This window comes from Sinohyriopsis cumingii, chromosome 4 (genome assembly GCF_028554795.1).
Source record: "Sinohyriopsis cumingii isolate HCF-2022 chromosome 4, ASM2855479v2, whole genome shotgun sequence".
NCBI classification, from domain to species: domain Eukaryota; kingdom Metazoa; phylum Mollusca; class Bivalvia; order Unionida; family Unionidae; genus Sinohyriopsis; species Sinohyriopsis cumingii.
Window position 1 is genome coordinate 89,502,556 of NC_142964.1, and position 19,342 is coordinate 89,521,897.

The window sequence follows — 19,342 nt, forward strand, 5'->3', positions numbered from 1 at the left end:
TCTAAAATATATCATGGCAAACCACCAGTTATCGTAATTATTATCGCATGTCCGGTCAGTGCTTGGAACTTTGCAATGGAATTCTGGTTGTATCTTTGAGATGATATGTAGTTGTATCTTTGTGATAGGAATCTGGTTGTATCTTTGCGATGATATGCGGTTATATCCTTGTGATAGGAATTTGGTTGTGTCTTTGCTATGATATGCGGTTATATCTTTGTGATAGGAATCTGGATGTATTTTGCGATGAAATGTGGTTGGATCATTGCGACGGTTTTAGCAGTTAAAAGGTACGCAGCTTTAATATAAAACTATCTAAAAGTCGCCTTAAATGTTAATTAACACTAAAGTCACCTTAAAATGTTAATTAAGATGTAAGTCAAAGACACTAATTAACACCAAAGTCACCTTAAATTGTTAATTAACACCAAATTCGTCTTAAAATGTTTTTTAACGCCAAAAATAAACCTTAAAATGTTAATTGACACCTAAGTCAAATGTTGAAATTTTGTTCGTGAAGTCATTGTCTACTGCACGTAAACACATTTACCTTAAGACGAGTATAATGTAATCTCTCTCCTCAATTCCAATCCAAGAAAATAAACACCAACAACAGATTAATTACTAAGCCGTACAGTTTTGTCTCCCTTGCATCAAGCAAGGTGCACATTTTGAACTACAAACATGTGACTGGAACTTTGGTTTTTGTATGCTCTTGTCTTGTACGAAATTATGTAATTTATGTTTATTTAGTCATCATTTTCATGCCTCTGATTTAAATATATAATTTATGTTTATTTCGTCATCATTTTCATGCCTCTGATTTAAATATATAATTTATGTTTATTTAGTCATCATTTTCATGCCTCTGATTTAAATATATAATTTATGTTTATTTAGTCATCATTTTCATGCCTTTGATTAAATACATAATTTATGTTTATTTAGTCATCATTTTCATGCCTCTGATTTAAATATATAATTTATGTTTATTTAGTCATCATTTTCATGCCTCTGATTTAAATGTATAATTTATGTTTATTTAGTCATCATTTTCATGCCTTTGATTAAATACATAATTTATGTTTATTTAGTCATCATTTTCATGCCTCTGATTTAAATATATAATTTATGTTTATTTAGTCATCATTTTCATGCCTCTGATTTAAATATATAATTTATGTTTATTTAGTCATCATTTTCATGCCTCTGATTTAAATATATAATTTATGTTTATTTAGTCATCATTTTCATGCCTTTGATTAAATACATAATTTATGTTTATTTAGTCATCATTTTCATGCCTCTGATTTAAATATATAATTTATGTTTATTTAGTCATCATTTTCATGCCTCTGATTTAAATATATAATTTATGTTTATTTAGTCATCATTTTCATGCCTTTGATTAAAGACATAATTTATGTTTATTTAGTCATCATTTTCATGCCTCTGATTTAAATATATAATTTATGTTTATTTAGTCATCATTTTCATGCCTCTGATTTAAATATATAATTTATGTTTATTTAGTCATCATTTTCATGCCTCTGATTTAAATATATAATTTATGTTTATTTAGTCATCATTTTCATGCCTTTGATTAAAGACATAATTTATGTTTATTTAGTCATCATTTTCATGCCTCTGATTTAAATATATAATTTATGTTTATTTAGTCATCATTTTCATGCCTCTGATTTAAATATATAATTTATGTTTATTTAGTCATCATTTTCATGCCTCTGATTTAAATATATAATTTATGTTTATTTAGTCATCATTTTCATGCCTCTGATTTAAATACATACGTAAAATCATTAGATAAGACTAGATTATTATTCTCACCATTCCTTAGCATACGATATTACTTGCCCTGCTGAAATAAATGTCATCATTGTTTTGTGTCATTTTCTTCGTATGTAAAGAAACCTCCGATCACTTAGAAAAGATGTAACGAAGTCGATATGTTTATGGTATGATCTTAATAGTGTACTTCCCAACTTGCAAGTCATAAACATGCAAAGGAAGTCCCGTAATTACACAGTCTTTTGAGAAATATATTGATACAATTAGACAACCAAACTGTCGCATCTATTTTGCAGTTTTACCATCCTACAGCTAGTTCCGTGTGTACAATGTATATAGGGTATTTCTTAGGACAAGACGTTATACACACTCTATCACTTGATAGACTACGAAAGAAAAAATGGAGGTGATGTACCATTCGTGCGATTATTTAAAAATATTCCAGCAAATGCATAATATTGCAAACGAAACACGTTGACTGAATATTGCTAGCGTCAGAATTGAATTACGACTTTTAATAATCCTACCTATATAAATGAACTTCTTCACATGAAAATTGATTGTAAATGTGCGAGTCACTAAGATATATTGATAACAGAATAAGTAAATAAATAATTACATACATCTAATCAATTAATCAATAAATCAATCAATCACCAATCAATCAATCATTCATCAATCAATCATCAATCATATCAATCAATCAATCGATCAATCAATCCTGACATAAGTCTGATTCCATTTTAAGGACTGTTCTCTTCTTACTTTTGTTCATCTTCCAAACAGCAGCCTTAATGATGTATGCATTATATCATTCACGTACTCGTATATCATGAGGGATGGTGACAAGAATAATGATTCCTATCTCAACCAGTCTGAGAAAAGATGGATACTGAGATATTTTCATAAATGTATGGAAATGGTATTTATATTGAGGGTCAAAGATCCATTATTATTCAGTTTATACCTCTGTATAGCGGGCTTAATTTTTATCTAAATACGACTTGTGCAAAATCAGATCTACACCAAGGAAATAGCTATGATCAATGCAGCAAGAATCGGGAGCTTGAGCTCTTTTGTACAAGTAACTTAACTGGTTTAGTACAGTGTTCATAATCACCATGAAAATTAATTTTGACCTCTATTATGCACTCTCTGTTATGGTAGTGAATGCCACAAAAATACCGCTACGTGTAGTAGGCATTTCCAATAATTAGATGGCCTGAACATGGAACATCATCTCAGTGGGAAGCCGCGTGAAAAAAGCTGTCTAGAGATGTGTGTTCCTAAAACTGAAATGTCCCTGTCACAACCTTGGATGTTTCGGGAGTTTTAACCTTGGATTGTAAGGCACAAAATCAATGGCAGCTATGCACTTCTCAGTCACGCTTTATCCATCCGACGAGAGTGATACATAACAACAAATATAGCAACTGTTATCGTCTCGGGAAGAGTAGAACTGACGATGGCTCCACTGGAGAGTCCTCGTTGGGAATCATAGTTCTCAAGATCTTCATTATCTAAAAGACACAAATAGGGACATCAAGCAGAAGGTCATTCCTACAACATAACAGCGAAATATATGCAACAAATAGTCAAGACTCTGATCGAATGTAAATGTGACGCATTGTTTTCTATAAGGCCGAAAGAGCTAATCTCAATAAACATAGGTAAATAAATTAAACGAGATTAAGTTGGCAAGTTTAGCCGGGCTTAATCAAGCGCAATATAAAATTATCTTGAACAAACCATTCAAATATCCCGTACAATGGACTGGAGACAATGTACGACGTTCGTTTTGCACCTTTTTTATCCCATATTCGATACCCGGTTCTGACATACGCAAGGCTATGAGTCATCCAACTGGGCTCTGCGATCTGGTATACCTCCAAGATTACATTATACCAATATCTTAGCAGTTTAAATTACATGTCATTATCCAGCGAATTATATATTTTGTAAGACGTATTAGCAACTAATCAGAGGTACGAGTGAAACAAGCAGCTAGAATGCATAGTTAAAAATACTGCAAGCACAAACCAGTCTCTTATTGTTTATTAACTAACTGATGGATATTGTTGGATATCACAGTGACCACACATTTGACCAATAGACACATACTCCGTTCCTAGTATAAATATTGCTCATACCGTTATTTCATTTTTGGTTAGAATGCATTTTCTGTTTTGATATGGTGGCCTAAAAGCAAAGTGAAATCTTATTTACTATGTGACGGTCTTGCACTAGGTAAGATCATCAACTTACCGACGATAACGTAAGACGGTTTCTTTTTGTATTGTTGTTAGTTATCGGAGCGCAAAAGCCCACATGCGAAAGTCCAGCATCAAGCAAAAGCCCACATGCGAAAGTCCACATGCGAAAGTCCAGCATCAAACTGGAGCATATTTAAGGATATGTATGATGTTTGCTACAATCACATATACAGACCTATTTTAATTTAAGGACTAAAATCAATTATTTTGGAAAAAATGAGTTTATCGTTTAAAAAAGTATGAATTTATAAAGATTCATTAAGTTGTAAACTTACTGATAAATTTACCATTAAGATTCCCGCAATACTGAACACTAGGGCTATAGGAAATATGTGGCTTGGCTGGCTTTCATCTATATTTCAACATCGTTTGTTTTATCCTACCTAATATGGACCCCATTTCATGATTGCCAGATTTAACTTAACAATCTAACCCCTTGTATTGTCTGCCATTCAACTTAGATAGAGAACTATAATTTCTGAATAAACGTGGAAGTATGTACATAAAACTATATGCAAATTTACAGAAAACTATATTTCTAACGCATGCAAATTTACAGAAAACTATACTTAATCGCATGCAAATTTACAGAAAACTACACTTAATCGCATGCATATTTACAGAAAACTATACTTAATCGCATGCAAATTTACAGAAAACTATACTTAATCGCATGCAAATTTACAGAAAACTACACTTAATCGCATGCATATTTACAGAAAACTATACTTAATCGCATGCAAATTTACAGAAAACTGCACTTAATCGGATGCAAATTTGCATATTTACAGAAAACTATACCTAATCGCATGCAAATTTACAGAAAACTATACTTAATCGCATGCAAATTTACAGAAAACTACACTTAATCGCATGCAAATTTACAGAAAACTACACTTAATCGCATGCATATTTACAGAAAACTATACTTAATCGCATGCAAATTTACAGAAAACTGCACTTAATCGGATGCAAATTTGCATATTTACAGAAAACTATACTTAATCGCATGCAAATTTACAGAAAACTATACTTAATCGCATGCAAATTTACAGAAAACTATACTTAATCGCATGCAAATTTACAGAAAACTATACTTAATCGCATGCAAATTTACAGAAAACTACACTTAATCGCATGCATATTTACCGAAAACTATACTTAATCGCATGCAAATTTACAGAAAACTATACTTCTATCGCATGCAAATTTACAGAAAACTTTTCTTAATCGCATGCATATTTACAGAAAACTATACTTAATCGCATGTAAATTTACAGAAAACTTTTCTTAATCGCATGCATATTTACAGAAAACTATACTTAATCGCATGTAAATTTACAGAAAACTATACTTGAATCACATGCAAATTTACAGAAAACTATACTCCTATCGCATGCAAATTTACAGAAAACTATTCTTAATTGCATGCATATTTAAAGAAAACTATACTTAATCGATGCATATTTACATGCATATTTACAGAAAATTACATTTTCGACAGCTGTTCTGAAGAGGCACAACTGACTTTAGTCTCAGCAACACCTAACGATGTATATCAATACAATATATTTTTGGTATACATTTTCCGTGCTGAGCATAATTTTATTCACAAGAAATGAAAACGAAGTAAATTATTGGACTTAAGCCAAGAAACTCTTTCCATAGAAAAAACTTCTACAGAGAAAAATAAAATAAAAGGTATGCCGATTTTAAAGCATTTAATAGGAGGTGGACATTTTGGCTGATGCTATATGAGAAGGAGTGATGTGTACGAGTGACGACCACTACTTTCAGTTCGTTATTCACACCAAGTCGAAGGGAAAGGAGAGAAACACGGTCTATATTAAAAGTAAATAATATGAAATCAATGATTGAATTATTCAAGCAGGCATATGTGGTATGCTGTATGAGTTTCAAACACAGGTGCAGATAAGAGATTATACACAGAAAATTGTCAGTAAATATTGTGATCTACAAGAAAGTCCAAAAAAGAAATAATTGACAAATACTTCCACCCCCAAAATCAGTTACAAATAATAATAATAATAATAATAATAATAATAATAATAATAATAATAATAATAATAACAACAACAACAACAACAACAACCACAACAACAATTCAACGACCACAGTTTAGATTGATCAGACCAAAAGCAAAATGTTAAATTCCAAAATAGAGAGAAAGAAAAAGAGAGGAATATGTGAAGAAGTAAAGCATTGCGCCAATAAGTACCTGTAGACCGATATGAACATAAAGGTGTCGGACTACTGGTGGGGAAATAAAAAAATAAAAAATACTAAGAAGTTTTGAGATGCAACCATTGACCAGCAAATGGATTTAATTTTCTTTTCCATTAAACGTTTTATAAACGTTAATCTATGTGGTATCGTTGAGAATAAAATATTTACTTTTATTTTTATATCCCGTATTTAATTCATGCTGACAAAATAGCATATGGACTCTTGGTATGAGGCAGTTTTATAGTGTGCTGACCAGGGAGTGTGAGTACCATGTTTATCCACTACAACAATATGTATCTGCATTTCTTTTAGTCCCACTGGTTGATTCATGAGAACTTACAATAATATGATTTATTTCTAGAATACAGTAGAGCAAACACAAGTAAATAATGCAAATAATGTATGCACAACACGCCATATGAAGCTTCACAGCTAACATTAGCTAATAATATATGGCTAAGTGTGCACGTAGTTTAAGTCGATGTGAAGTTCTAATGAACGAGATTTATTCATCACCAACATCTATTTCATCAGTCTTATTCGTATGGCAGGCACAATTAACAACTTCCTGACGTGTAGAAAACTGACCATAGAAGCAGAATTTGGTATGGGTCAGTAACTTGGTTATTTTACCATGCATTTTATTCTTCAATATAACAACAATGAGTTGCAGAGTGGAATAGTGTATCTCCAACTCCCACATTCATTGCGCAGTTATGCATATGACCCCACCTATTGTCAATAAAATATTACATACCACTTCGCAACATTTTCAATTATCTCATTTCATCTCAGATCTTTGCAACATCGTTTCAGTATGTGCTCTTATCACTGGACCTGCATGAAATGTATGACTCCTGTATCTTTTTTTGTCGCATAGAATATAACATTTAAAATATGTTTGCTGCACGGTGCTTTTTAAAATAGTTTTGTTTCTAATCTAATTTACAACTATCTGTGCCAAGTACTTGCCATTGAAAATCTGTCTGAAATTTAAAATGGCACATGTTTTTTCTTCTTTTTTTTTTAAATTACAGTTGGGAACCTTCTAAATAGCCTTGTCTCTCAGAATAAATGATATTCTGCGCAGTATTTTGTCAGCTTTTAATTGGATTAATTGTTTAATTAGTCATTTTATTCTTCAGTCTTGGCTGACATTATTACATTGCGTCTTGAATCAGTACACGCAAATTCGTAATAAATTGAACTTCAACTTGCACTGTTTCTATTATTTCTTTGCATAAAGGGGAATTAGTAACAGCTGACAGCCTAGCGACATCTGCTTGCGGCCAATGGTTGAGGACCCCTTCAGTCATAAATTTCTGATTTGACAGATGATGAAAAACAAACGGAACATCTTAGCTGCCATAAACCTCATTAACATATCATTCAAGCCAATAAAAGCTCTGATTAGGAAGATTTTAATCATCCAAAATATCAATTTTGCCCCAGAAATTGATGACAACAAGGAACATATATATAATTCTATACATCCTATTACATAATAGCCATAAGTGCACACGAATACGGCAGATGCTGAGAATGATAATAAAGAATGAGACGAGCTATGTTCGACGCATTTATTCAATTGTCTCCATCTATAATGTATGTACATGGGCAACATTTCTTGAAATGCAGCAAACGTTGTCATCTATCTGCATTACACAATGTCGATTAAATAGAGTACCCATTGGATAGTAAATGGATTTAATTTTATTTTTCTCCTATGTTCTTTATAAACTTTAACCAATGTTTTATAGCTGACAACAAAATATTTACTTTTCTTTTGATTTTCTGTATTTACTTTCATACTGATAAAATAGCTTAATGACTCTTAGTGCCATGACATGACATCAGGTGCAGACCATGGAGTCACCCGGTTTAGGAGCAAGAGGCTAAAAAATATGCCCTAAACACCTGTATTTCAAGGCTGAAAAAGAATCATCTAAGTGTAATCAAAGGAACCATGTGCGATAAGCATGCTAAAATAATGCAGAAATTATTGTTATTTTTCATTATATTAAAATTAACTTCTATGAGAAATGAATTAGTGATCATATTCCTTTGTTAGTTTTCCCATCCCTATATACATGAGAAAAAAATAGCATAAAGAAATGAAGACTAGAGAATGGTTTCAATCTTAAAAAGGTTATATTTGGCAACACGCATAGAAGAAAAAAAACAAGAAAAAGAACGTAAAAAGAACATACATGACTGATGATTACAAAGTTCAAAGTGTAACATTAGTGCAACTTTCGAGAGACGGGAAAACAATAACAAGTAAAGCACAAACTTTCAGCATAGTAGTATTAAACTTGATACGTTGGAACCTGGCTCTTGAAAATTTTCATTTAAATAAAGAAAACCAACGAGATAAATATCATGTTTTCCACATAAAAATATTATTAAGAACTAGACACAGGAAAGTATACATGTAACACTGTGCCGATTGATTAAGATGACCAAAACAACTCGTGAAATATATTAATCGAGATTTCCTTACATTAATGGGTATTTTGGCACGTTTGCATCTGAAATAATTCAAGTTTAGTAGACAAACTGGATCTAGACAAGAAGGACATGTAGTGATACAACATTTCTCCGTTTACAACGATATTAACGGCTAACTATTAGAATGGAACACACTTCACTATATTTTCTTTAATTTATTACTAACTTAAACCAGTTTCTGAAAAAGCACTCTTTATGAATGTTACTGTGATCGTCACAATATTTATAAGTTACTGCCTCGTATGAGAAAATACGAACAAATTTTTCTGAGGAATACTTCACGACCTTGGGAAAACAGTATTAGTCAGAAAAAAAAAGTTCATATTTTCCCATACAAATGTAATAACCGTTTTTATTAATAATAAAAAGAATACACTAAAGAAACAAAGTAATGGAATGTATTCTTTACTACAAAAGAAATACACAGCTGTAGATTCATCGATACACAGTAACAATATTTATGCGCATATTGCACCGCCCAAGCGAACTTTGAACTTCGTCGCGCACTCGACAGTAGTTTCAAGCACTCTCGTTTTGGTCTACTTAAAATTGAAATTTTGAGTCACACTGTGAATGAATGCACACTGAGACAACATTTTCAGCTAGTCAAAAATGGATGCATTTTGTTTTAATGTCGATACAACTAAAGTCTGCTTCTCTACTCTTTATGGAATGGATTTATTAGCTGAGTCAACTCCATATCATGCACATGTGGCTGCAGGGAAGGGAGAGGATTTAGAAATACACGTATCTTTCCCGTATCTGATATATACTGACTGGACATTAGACTTTTCGCAAAACAGCTATTTCATGTAAGCTTGTTAATACCAGTAACAAACATAAACTTAATTACATACACAAACATGTTGTTTAAATCCACACACACTTAGAAAATGACTTGCAATCGCCATGTGCGTCTGAGCACGCATACACTTATATGAAAAGCAACTTTGAGGAGAGCCGGGTGGCCACCTGGGAGTTTAGTTAGCAAAGCCCCTATCATATGTTGATGATATTTACATTGCTTGCAGTGTGATGTTTTGGACTAGTATATATATATATGAAGCTTCTTTTTTGCTTCAATGTAGAATTTCTGTTCATCCGTGGATTATGTGTCTCTTGCAAAATTTGTGGTTTTGAAATTTTGAAACTGAGTTTTCTTTCTCTTGTATGTGTACTCTTGTGTCGATTTACACCTTTTTTGAGAAAACCCCATGCTGATCTAATTGCACAAATTACACTACGTGCTCCACACTGTCTCTGAGACACTTTTTAATTACAATAAGCTGTGCCGACCTCTCGTACTCTTTCAGAATTAGTGTGACAAAATGAGCAATCAAGAAAATATGTTTATCAGTCTACGCTGAATAATAATTTTGAATGTGCTAGGAAGGAAAGCAGCAAATCACTAACGAGGTCAGCTATAAGCTTTCAGATGGCGGATTTGATGGTTGATAATATGTGATGAGATTAGTGTTGTCTTAATTAAGAAGGATCTACTGGAAATCGAAATTGGTATTAATATTTTACTGATCAACCATTTGTTAGAGAAACTTAAAGTCGATATGATGAATGAAGTTGACAAACCTATTGCAAATAGAACAAGATAATTGGAAGACAAAATCGAGTCAATGAACTTTGAAAATAACCAATTAAGAGAAGAATTAGAGAACTGAAGAAATAGAAAATGAAAAACTAATAGAAGATATGCAAAACACCAAATATTGCTCCAAGATGGCCATGAAGGCAACAAACCAAGATAAACAATATTGAAGAAAAAATAATAATCAACATTTTCAACTTGCTTGAATAACAAAACCTAAAACGATTAGAGCAACGTTTGCAGAGATGGTGGAGAACGTTACAGATCATGACGTGGATGAGATGGATATTCATGCAGGACATCTAATCCTTGCGAATAATTTGGCCCCTAAACCATTAACTGTTGGCCCCATAACCATTAACTGTCAAAGTTTGGCATACATAATCTAATATCAACACTGCCACGAAGAAAAGGAGTTTTTCGGAACGAATTTAATGAAAGAATACTGGATGATGTCACTCGGCAAAATACAAGATTCATAAATAGATTAACTATCCATCCAAAGGCTGACTCTCTCTGGTATTTCACTTGCAGTTTGAACACCAAAACAACGCCAGTAAACGCCACACATTTTACCTTTTTGACGACATCAGTGAAACAATTAAATCCAACCCAGAAGTGAAATAATTTTCCCTATTGATTCTGAATATACTTGGAGTGGTACTAAACTTTGTACCAAAGGAATTTGTACAGCTTCAACTTTGTACCAAAGGAATTTGTACAGCTTTAACTTTAGATATAGATATAATCTAAGTTAGAAAGAGAATGATGTCGAAGGACATAGGCTGTAATAGGTAAGAATCTTCGCATAAACTTGCAACTATAGTTTGACATATGCATATAATTATGTGTAAACTTTGAAGCCAGTAAGTAAATAACTTTCGTATTGGTCATATATTTTTCTTACTTTTTAGTGCTAGATTCTTAAGCACGGAGGTGCCAATGTCAGTTAGGATTAATGTTTATAAAGGAATGATCCCTAAGCTATTGTCCGTGTAATCTCTTAAAATTATCAATTTTCTTGAGTATAGTTGTATTACGAATATATCTATTGTTATATTAAATTATAATATAATTTTTATTTTAAGTCATTTCCGTTTATGATGATTATCTCTTAATTAAATTCAGTGTCTGTCTTATTGATAGTAAAAGTACATGCACAATACCTGTATAATTTCATTTATAAATCAAAACAGATTAATCAGTTCAAGTGAAAAACTATTTCGGTCAAGTACGCCATGCATTAATTTAAATCAAGGTCACGTAAACATCACGTGAAACTAGGAGTACATTTGCCCAGTAGGCATATCATGCACATGCTAATTGTTCATTGGCTCAATAATTTGAAAAATTCAGAATTTGACTGTTACATATTTTCAAATCTACTCATTTAAATGCTGTAGAATCATTTTAGAGTCAGATATTGTCATTTGGTATGCACAGAGAGACTATATAAGGAATTAAATGCGCACCGTTTCATTCTTCAGTTCATATATAGCTTTTGTAAGATTCGTGAGAGGAAATCGTGATTTATTTATAATATGTTCGTCGCACTAACATATTCGAAACTATTGATTAAAAAATATACAGTATTTTATGGATTATGTGAAATTATTCAAGGACTTGAACATGTAAATAATTCAGTCGGATTACGTGAAACTTTCAAGTAATTTCGTGATATAAAAATAAAAACATTAGGATTTAGAATTGAGATTCTTTAGTGGTGCTAGAACATTAGCAACAAAAAAAAAACACATTATAACCTTCATTCGGAATACCTTTGGATGGTTTCCGCCTAATGTAAAATTGATAGTTTAAGTCTGGATACAATTCTAGGAATTCATAAACTCAAAGTTATTTTTTATTTCTTTCACTTTGCCTGGTTTCATACTTTAGGTAAATACATTTATATGTTGGAACCTGGAATGTGTGTAGGGTTTTACATTGTCTTTTTACTTAGTTTAAGCCCCTGGATGTAACAGCTGGTACATTAGAAAGACACGGATTCGAGTAGATAAATATATTAAGTCCTATACAGTGCACATAGATAGATAGACGAATTGATAAACCAAACAGAGTGTTTCTGTTTATGTTTCTTTCTCCCGTCGCATTATATTATGACATGTTCTGAGTGCAACGACAAATAGTTTTGAAGGATGATGTATTACCTTTTTAAATTGAAAGATATAGGCGGTCGTCTGACTAGGTTCTTAAACGCTGGATACAATAAGCAACATATTTCTTAATTTAAGTCTCAGGGAATTATTATTACTTACATTTGAAACGAAAATAAAGATAGGAAAATTTATAACAAATTGTACACCAATTTCACTGCTTAATACAGAATTACAAGATTGTTTCTGCATATATTGCTAAAATGGTAAAGAGAGTCCTTCCTTTAATCATTAGTAAGATCGAAAGGGTTTTAAGAAACGGAGATTTATTGGTGAAAATACGGGAATTTTGTGTGACCTGATGCAAGATCTTGTGGAACAAACGAATATGGTCTTCTGTTATTGATAGACCTCGAAAAGACTTTCGACTCGGTTGAATGGGACTTTTGGAAAACGTCTGAAATTTCTAACTTTGTAGAATCCATTTGTAACTGGTTTAGAGTATTTGCAATAAATCTAAACGTTGTGTTTATTTTTAATTTAGTAAATGTGATATTGCCAGGGATACCATATAGCACCCTACACATGTGGAATCAGCTTCTTGCAACAGAACTTAAAAAGAAAAACAATACTGGATTTTCTACAATAAAATGGAATTAATAATAGGACAGTATGTTGATAATGCTTTTATATTATTAGATGGATCTCCTTTTTCCTTCATGGCAACTATGCATATTTTAAATGTCGTTGCCTTGGTATTAGGTCTGGATCGGAAATTGAAAAAATATAGACACAAAATTATGTCCAAAAATTGATATTAACTGGTCGATGTCCAATTTTGAACTTGAGAGGTATGGAAGATCTTAATTAACTGAAGGAAGAAAATAAACTATTGGGATGGTACAGCAGAAGAAATGTACCCCTTATTGGAAAAATTACTTTAATAAAATCTTTTAATTCGCCTAATTTCACTCCGCTAGTTTTGCAGCTGTATCAAATCCTCCAACCCATATCGAAAATAAATTGAATGAATCATTTTCCCAGATCATTTTATTTCACCATCACTCATTTTTTTGTTATATAACACTTTACTGGATTAGGCATCTTTTACTAACCGAAGATGGTTTATGGCAAAAACTGGTTTCTGAATAAATATTTTGAAAATTTGAAGCTACCTGGTATTTAAATTAGGACAAACTAATTGAATGACATTTTTAAATGAATTAAAATATTTCTTGCGTGATGTTATTTGTGCTTAATCACAATGGTGAAAACTCATCTGCTGTTCAAGAATACTTGTCTCAAGATATTCTTAATTTACTTACTCAAGATGGTTTTAAATCATACGCAATGTGAAAAACAAAATGGTGTTGCACTTAAGCAACATCCTTTGGATGCAAATTGATCCCTATTAAATATTGATGTGATAAAACTAAAATATATACAATCTATTCATTTCTTACAGTGCTTTATTCTTATCTCAAAGATATCGGCGAAGTGGAAAAGTAAATGTTCTTTTAAAAAGCTGAAGTACGTTTCATGTTGTTTTCCACAGAACGTCATTTATTAAGGTAAAAGCAAAGACTAAAATGATTTATAAAGACCTGATATGAACCAAGCTACAAAAGCCGAATGGTAAACATGAAATTTGGTCCAGGTAGCTAGACTATGCAATTGGAACAGGTGAATGGATTATTTCTATTGTTTTGGCTAAAGTTTGTGTAAAAGAATGATTAGCGTAAGGATTAGAAATATTACCACAAAAGTTTTTGAAAGAAAAGGTTAATTTAAATGATAATGATAAATATACATTTTGCATGGAGTGAATAGAACATACTGAGCAATTAATCTGTGACTGCTCAGTTACTGAACACTTTTCGAAATTTATTTGTGAAATTTAATCAAAGTTACGATCCAAATTTTAGTATTACACGAAAATATAACTTTACAGGAAAAAGAACCTTAATGATCGTATTAACTCCTAGTTGTCCTTGCAAAGTATTTTATACACGGATCAAGTTGTGAATCTTAATTCCCAAATCTCACCTATTATAAAAATTGTATAGTATCATCTAAAACGCTGGAACAAATGTGTCGCTAAAGTGAAACACAGAAGTGATGGGCTTAAGCAGAAGTGGACGATATTGTCAGCTTTCGGTACATGATTTTAGTTTCTTTACATTTTCTGAACTTTTATTTGGGGCTGAACTAAGAAAACAATAATACTTTCTTGCTTTTCTAAAAAAAAATAAACAGCTCGAGGTTTGTATGCAAGTATGCTTTTGTGTACAGTTTATGTGAATGCACTTGTCTGTGTGTACACTCTTTATGGCGTCTTAGTGAGAAAACACATATAAAAATCAGGATGCAGAACAATTTAACATAACGTACGCACGCTCGATCAGATGATGATGATGGTGAACATGTAATTTCCTGACAATGTATGTATGATCAATACAAAGAGAAGCAGAAGAAAAAAAAGAAAGAAAGAAAGCTATGGAGGAATCGAAATAATATAACATTTCTTTTTGTTAACGAACATAAAAAGATTATACTTTTCGCTTGTCTAACATCGTGTCTCTTTTTTTAACAGATTATCTGTAAATCAACTAAAATTATTATGTGCCGTTAGTAATTTGTTCTTTTATTGTGAAACTGCATCTACTTGGGAACTAGATAAATCTAGATAAATTGGTGAGGACATTAAATAGTTATATCTCAGGCTAGTCATTGCCTATGCTAGCTCACTAATTCAATTTGATTCCCAAGTTCGGCTAAATCCTAAATGCTGAGCGAGTGTGGGCAATCCGTATATTCCCTGTCAATAAAGATAGTGTCACATATTCGTGGTCGACGCGGTGAAATAAAATTGACTGTCATTATCTATAGCAATAATCGATGGGCAACAACAAATTGCTGTGTATATTTTATGATGGAAAGCAAAATTTTCTTTGTACGCCATTGAATATACTCCAGTCAGATACGAATTGTGGAGTACTTTTGGAGATGTAGGTCTAAATGTTAGCTCATGACGTCATGTTTTCGTCCTGCCCGTTTGTCACTTTGTTTCTTTGTGCATCTGAAACAATCAAGTTTTGCGACTCATCAGAAAGTCTGCCATCATCCATTTGATATTTTGTACTGATGAGCAGGACACAATGAACAACCATCGACACATATTTTGTAAGAATATATATATATATATATATATATATATATATATATATATATATATATATATATATATATATATATATATATATATATATATATATAGAGAGAGAGAGAGAGAGAGAGAGAGAGAGAGAGAAAAGATACATATATATAGATACATACATACATTCATACATACATACATACATGCATGCATACATACATACATACATACACACACATACATACATACATACATACATACATACATACATACATACATACATACATACATACATACATACACACACACACACCGAGTCCGCTTATCTCAAACTAGGTTTTACAAGATGGTGCCTATTAAATATTTTGGATATTGGCGGCAATATAATCTTTGCATCTTGAAAATAAATTGGTTACTTACGGTCCTAAAACCACGTAACTATAGTAACCGATTTATTTCATTTCATATGCGAATTAAATATTTCTCTGAACCTGAGTGTAGCCACATATACAAATAACAGTAGTACATATGTGAAGACATATGCGATCTACATCAACGCTCGAGTGGTAAACAATCCGATCGATTACTACACAATCAGCACACCGACGGTCACAGTAACTGGTTATTACATGTTCTCTTCCTCATCTTCTTGTTTAACGTAGCCGAATAATCTCTTCTGTCAGTCCTTTTCCTCCCTTTCCATATAATGATCAAACATTTTCATTAGTAAAGCGTCGGATTATTACTGAAGCATTGCAAGTGTTAGGAGCTTTTCTATTGGTATCATACTATTTTCATATTTTGCTGGTATCTTTTTATCCAGCCCTGATAATTTGTATTCCATAACATTAAATCCACCTATTATTGATTGGAAATTATCAACTATAGGTTTTAGATTCCTCTCTTGTCGATAACAGATGTCTTTTATGGACTTAATAATATCGGTTAAAGGATGTAGATCCTTCTGGTTGATGCCAGATGTTTCTACAGCTGGGCAATATTTGAAAGTATTCCATATCTAATAGAATCTGGTTCAGTTAATGTCATACATTTCCTGGACCTCTTTTGCTGAATGGAACGAACCATGCAAACATTTGATTTCCGCGATAGTCTGTGATAAAAGGTCTGCTTGTTTTCTTTGCAATTATATACTTTTTAAAGTTTCTAAATGAAATGACTCGACTTTTACTGTCCGTATGTACACTACTCACCGGGTTGCGTGTATGTGCATTGCGATATCTGTGTGATTTCATTTATCAGTGAGTTCTGGGACCTAACACCATGTCCATATAGACACTAAAGAATTACACCATTGAACAGTAACTAAAACGATCGCTCTCGTCTTCGCCCAAAATCTGTTACACGTACATTTGCTCCTTGTAAAATAACATTATAGATTTTTCTTTTCTTGTTTGAGTTAATAATGGTGCAGCATAATCATCCGGTATTGCAACCGAGGTGGATCTGTCGGTGAATTCTACTTCCTCGTTGTAGAAACAATAACTTAGTATATTCAAGTCTGGTGATGCGGTCAACGACCATATATCTATTTACGTTCTAATGCTGGCCTGGAATTGACAGTGGTAGGTCAAGGTGGTTCAAACGGTCTCTTTCTATCTTACCCTCGTGTAGCTTATATTTGAGCGTGTACAAGGCTCTGGCATTAGCATTCTGAAGCAGATATTCGTGGACAAGTGGGACATGGTTGCTATCAATGTTAGCAACATTGGTTGCCTGAGCCACCTCCTAACTTAGGCAACCTCGTCGCTTCGGGAAAATGCATCATTTATATATATATATATATATATATATATATATATATATATATATATATATATATATATATATATATATATATATATATATATATATATATATATATATATATATATATATATATATAACAACGAATATTAAACACATAAGTCTATCACGCTTTTGTACCCATCTAGATGCATGCTGAGAACTTTGACAAGAATTTCATCTCCGGTAACTAATGATTTTGGCATTGTATAATTGAAATTTTCTATACACTGGACATCTATAATGTCCGTTGTAAGTGGCGAAACAGTTTGTAACAACATCTTGAATGTTCACGTTTGGTGTTCGCAGTTTCCAATTTCGATCTTCAAAAATCACAAGCCAGCTCGGGTTAACGTCCACGACAAGCCGGCTGGTAAATTCAGTCAAATCTGCTTTTGTAGCAAACCTGGTCAAATCCACATCTCGGCCACATCGCTAGGCAGTTAAGTGTCCGTAAATATCAAAAGGCATTTTGCATAATATAAAGAGTACTTTTTAAGTGATAAGGTTAATTCAATAAGCGTTTGCGGAGCTGGTGAACGATCGAGTGCACGCAACGTCTCATTAACTAGATATCTGCATTTGGGGCCGTCCAGGCATGTTTGCAACGGCATCAGTGAATAGAATGGTTGTCGTCTATCGCCCGTTCATTAGTGTAATCGCCTCAGGTAGTGCTCGAGTGACTACTGGCTGATGTTGATCTGCAATCAAATGTACCGCTTGCAGTTCTATAGTTTTTCTACACATCCTCAGCAACATTATTGTTACAATCAACTATTCGCATTGCAATTTGTTTAGCGATCGGTGCAGCGCGCGAAGACTAGGCGCAAGCACCTTTGGTGCACCGGTAAAAAATCCCTGGAGACAAACACCATGACCGGCTCAGTGAAATGTCGCGTAAACGGGTTTTCTCCACATGTATGGGTCTTACACGTTCAGTTTTTATTGTCATTTTATTAAAAACCATATCGATCTCTACAGTAGAGCCATATGGTTAATGTCTCGACGCTCTCTGCCAGCGTGTGCACGTCCTGATTAAAAGGCTGAAACAAAGTTTCTCCATATGGGTATTATTGTGTGACAAATACACGGATGCCAAAGGAGCAATGAATATCAAAGAGCTGGGGAAAACGAAAAATATATAACGCTGGGCCGCTTGCTTTGTCGAGGCTAAAACTGAGTAACTATTGCGAATGGAGTCACAAGTTAGATAATCATGAGTCGTGGTGGTTATCATCACAAAACCTAAGGCGATATTGTAACGGGTATCCTCGGGTCCGGCACGCCAAATATTCGTTTATTTCCAAGGAATCTCATTAATATCCTAAGAACTGTTTTAACAACAACAGCGCAATATTAACCGCATACTGCTGATTTTTTTTATCCACATGGCACATTTGAATGTGACCTCGTGTGTACGTATAAAATTGTTATTGTCTTTTCCAGTCATCAATAGAATCCTTCGTGGAATCTCATTATTTATTGCCTCAAGCTTGTATGCACCCGTGGAAAGTTCAACAATGTTCCAGGTAGCGTCATTGTCTGAGGAAAACACAAACAAGAGGAGACTACAAATGGCTGTAACTGATATTAAACCAACTGCGTTAAACCCACAACGACGCCAATATGATCTTGAGTGAACTGTATAGCTTCACTTGGAAAAACTGCATAAAATTCTGATTTCATTGATGAAATCATGATCATCGGTGTTGTGTTTGCAACGACACACTAATTTCGGAAAGTATCGCCGCGAAAGTCATCATCGGTATACGAATTATAATTATCATAGTCATGCATCAGCGCGCGAAATATCTCAGGATCCATG

At 32.9% G+C, this 19,342-nt stretch overlaps 1 protein-coding gene across 2 annotated transcripts in view; it reads right to left on the reverse strand.

The window, feature by feature from the left end:
* Positions 1-1,421: 1,421 nt before the first annotated feature.
* The window catches only part of LOC149801639 (zwei Ig domain protein zig-8-like), a 285,564-nt gene continuing 267,643 nt past the window's right edge, over positions 1,422-19,342 (reverse strand). For both annotated transcript variants that reach the window (XM_089954338.1, XM_089954337.1), the window contains exon 8: positions 1,422-3,329. In XM_089954338.1, the coding sequence (XP_089810464.1) occupies positions 3,193-3,329 (137 nt within the window). In that variant the 3' untranslated portion in view covers positions 1,422-3,192. The remainder of the gene's footprint in view (positions 3,330-19,342) is intronic.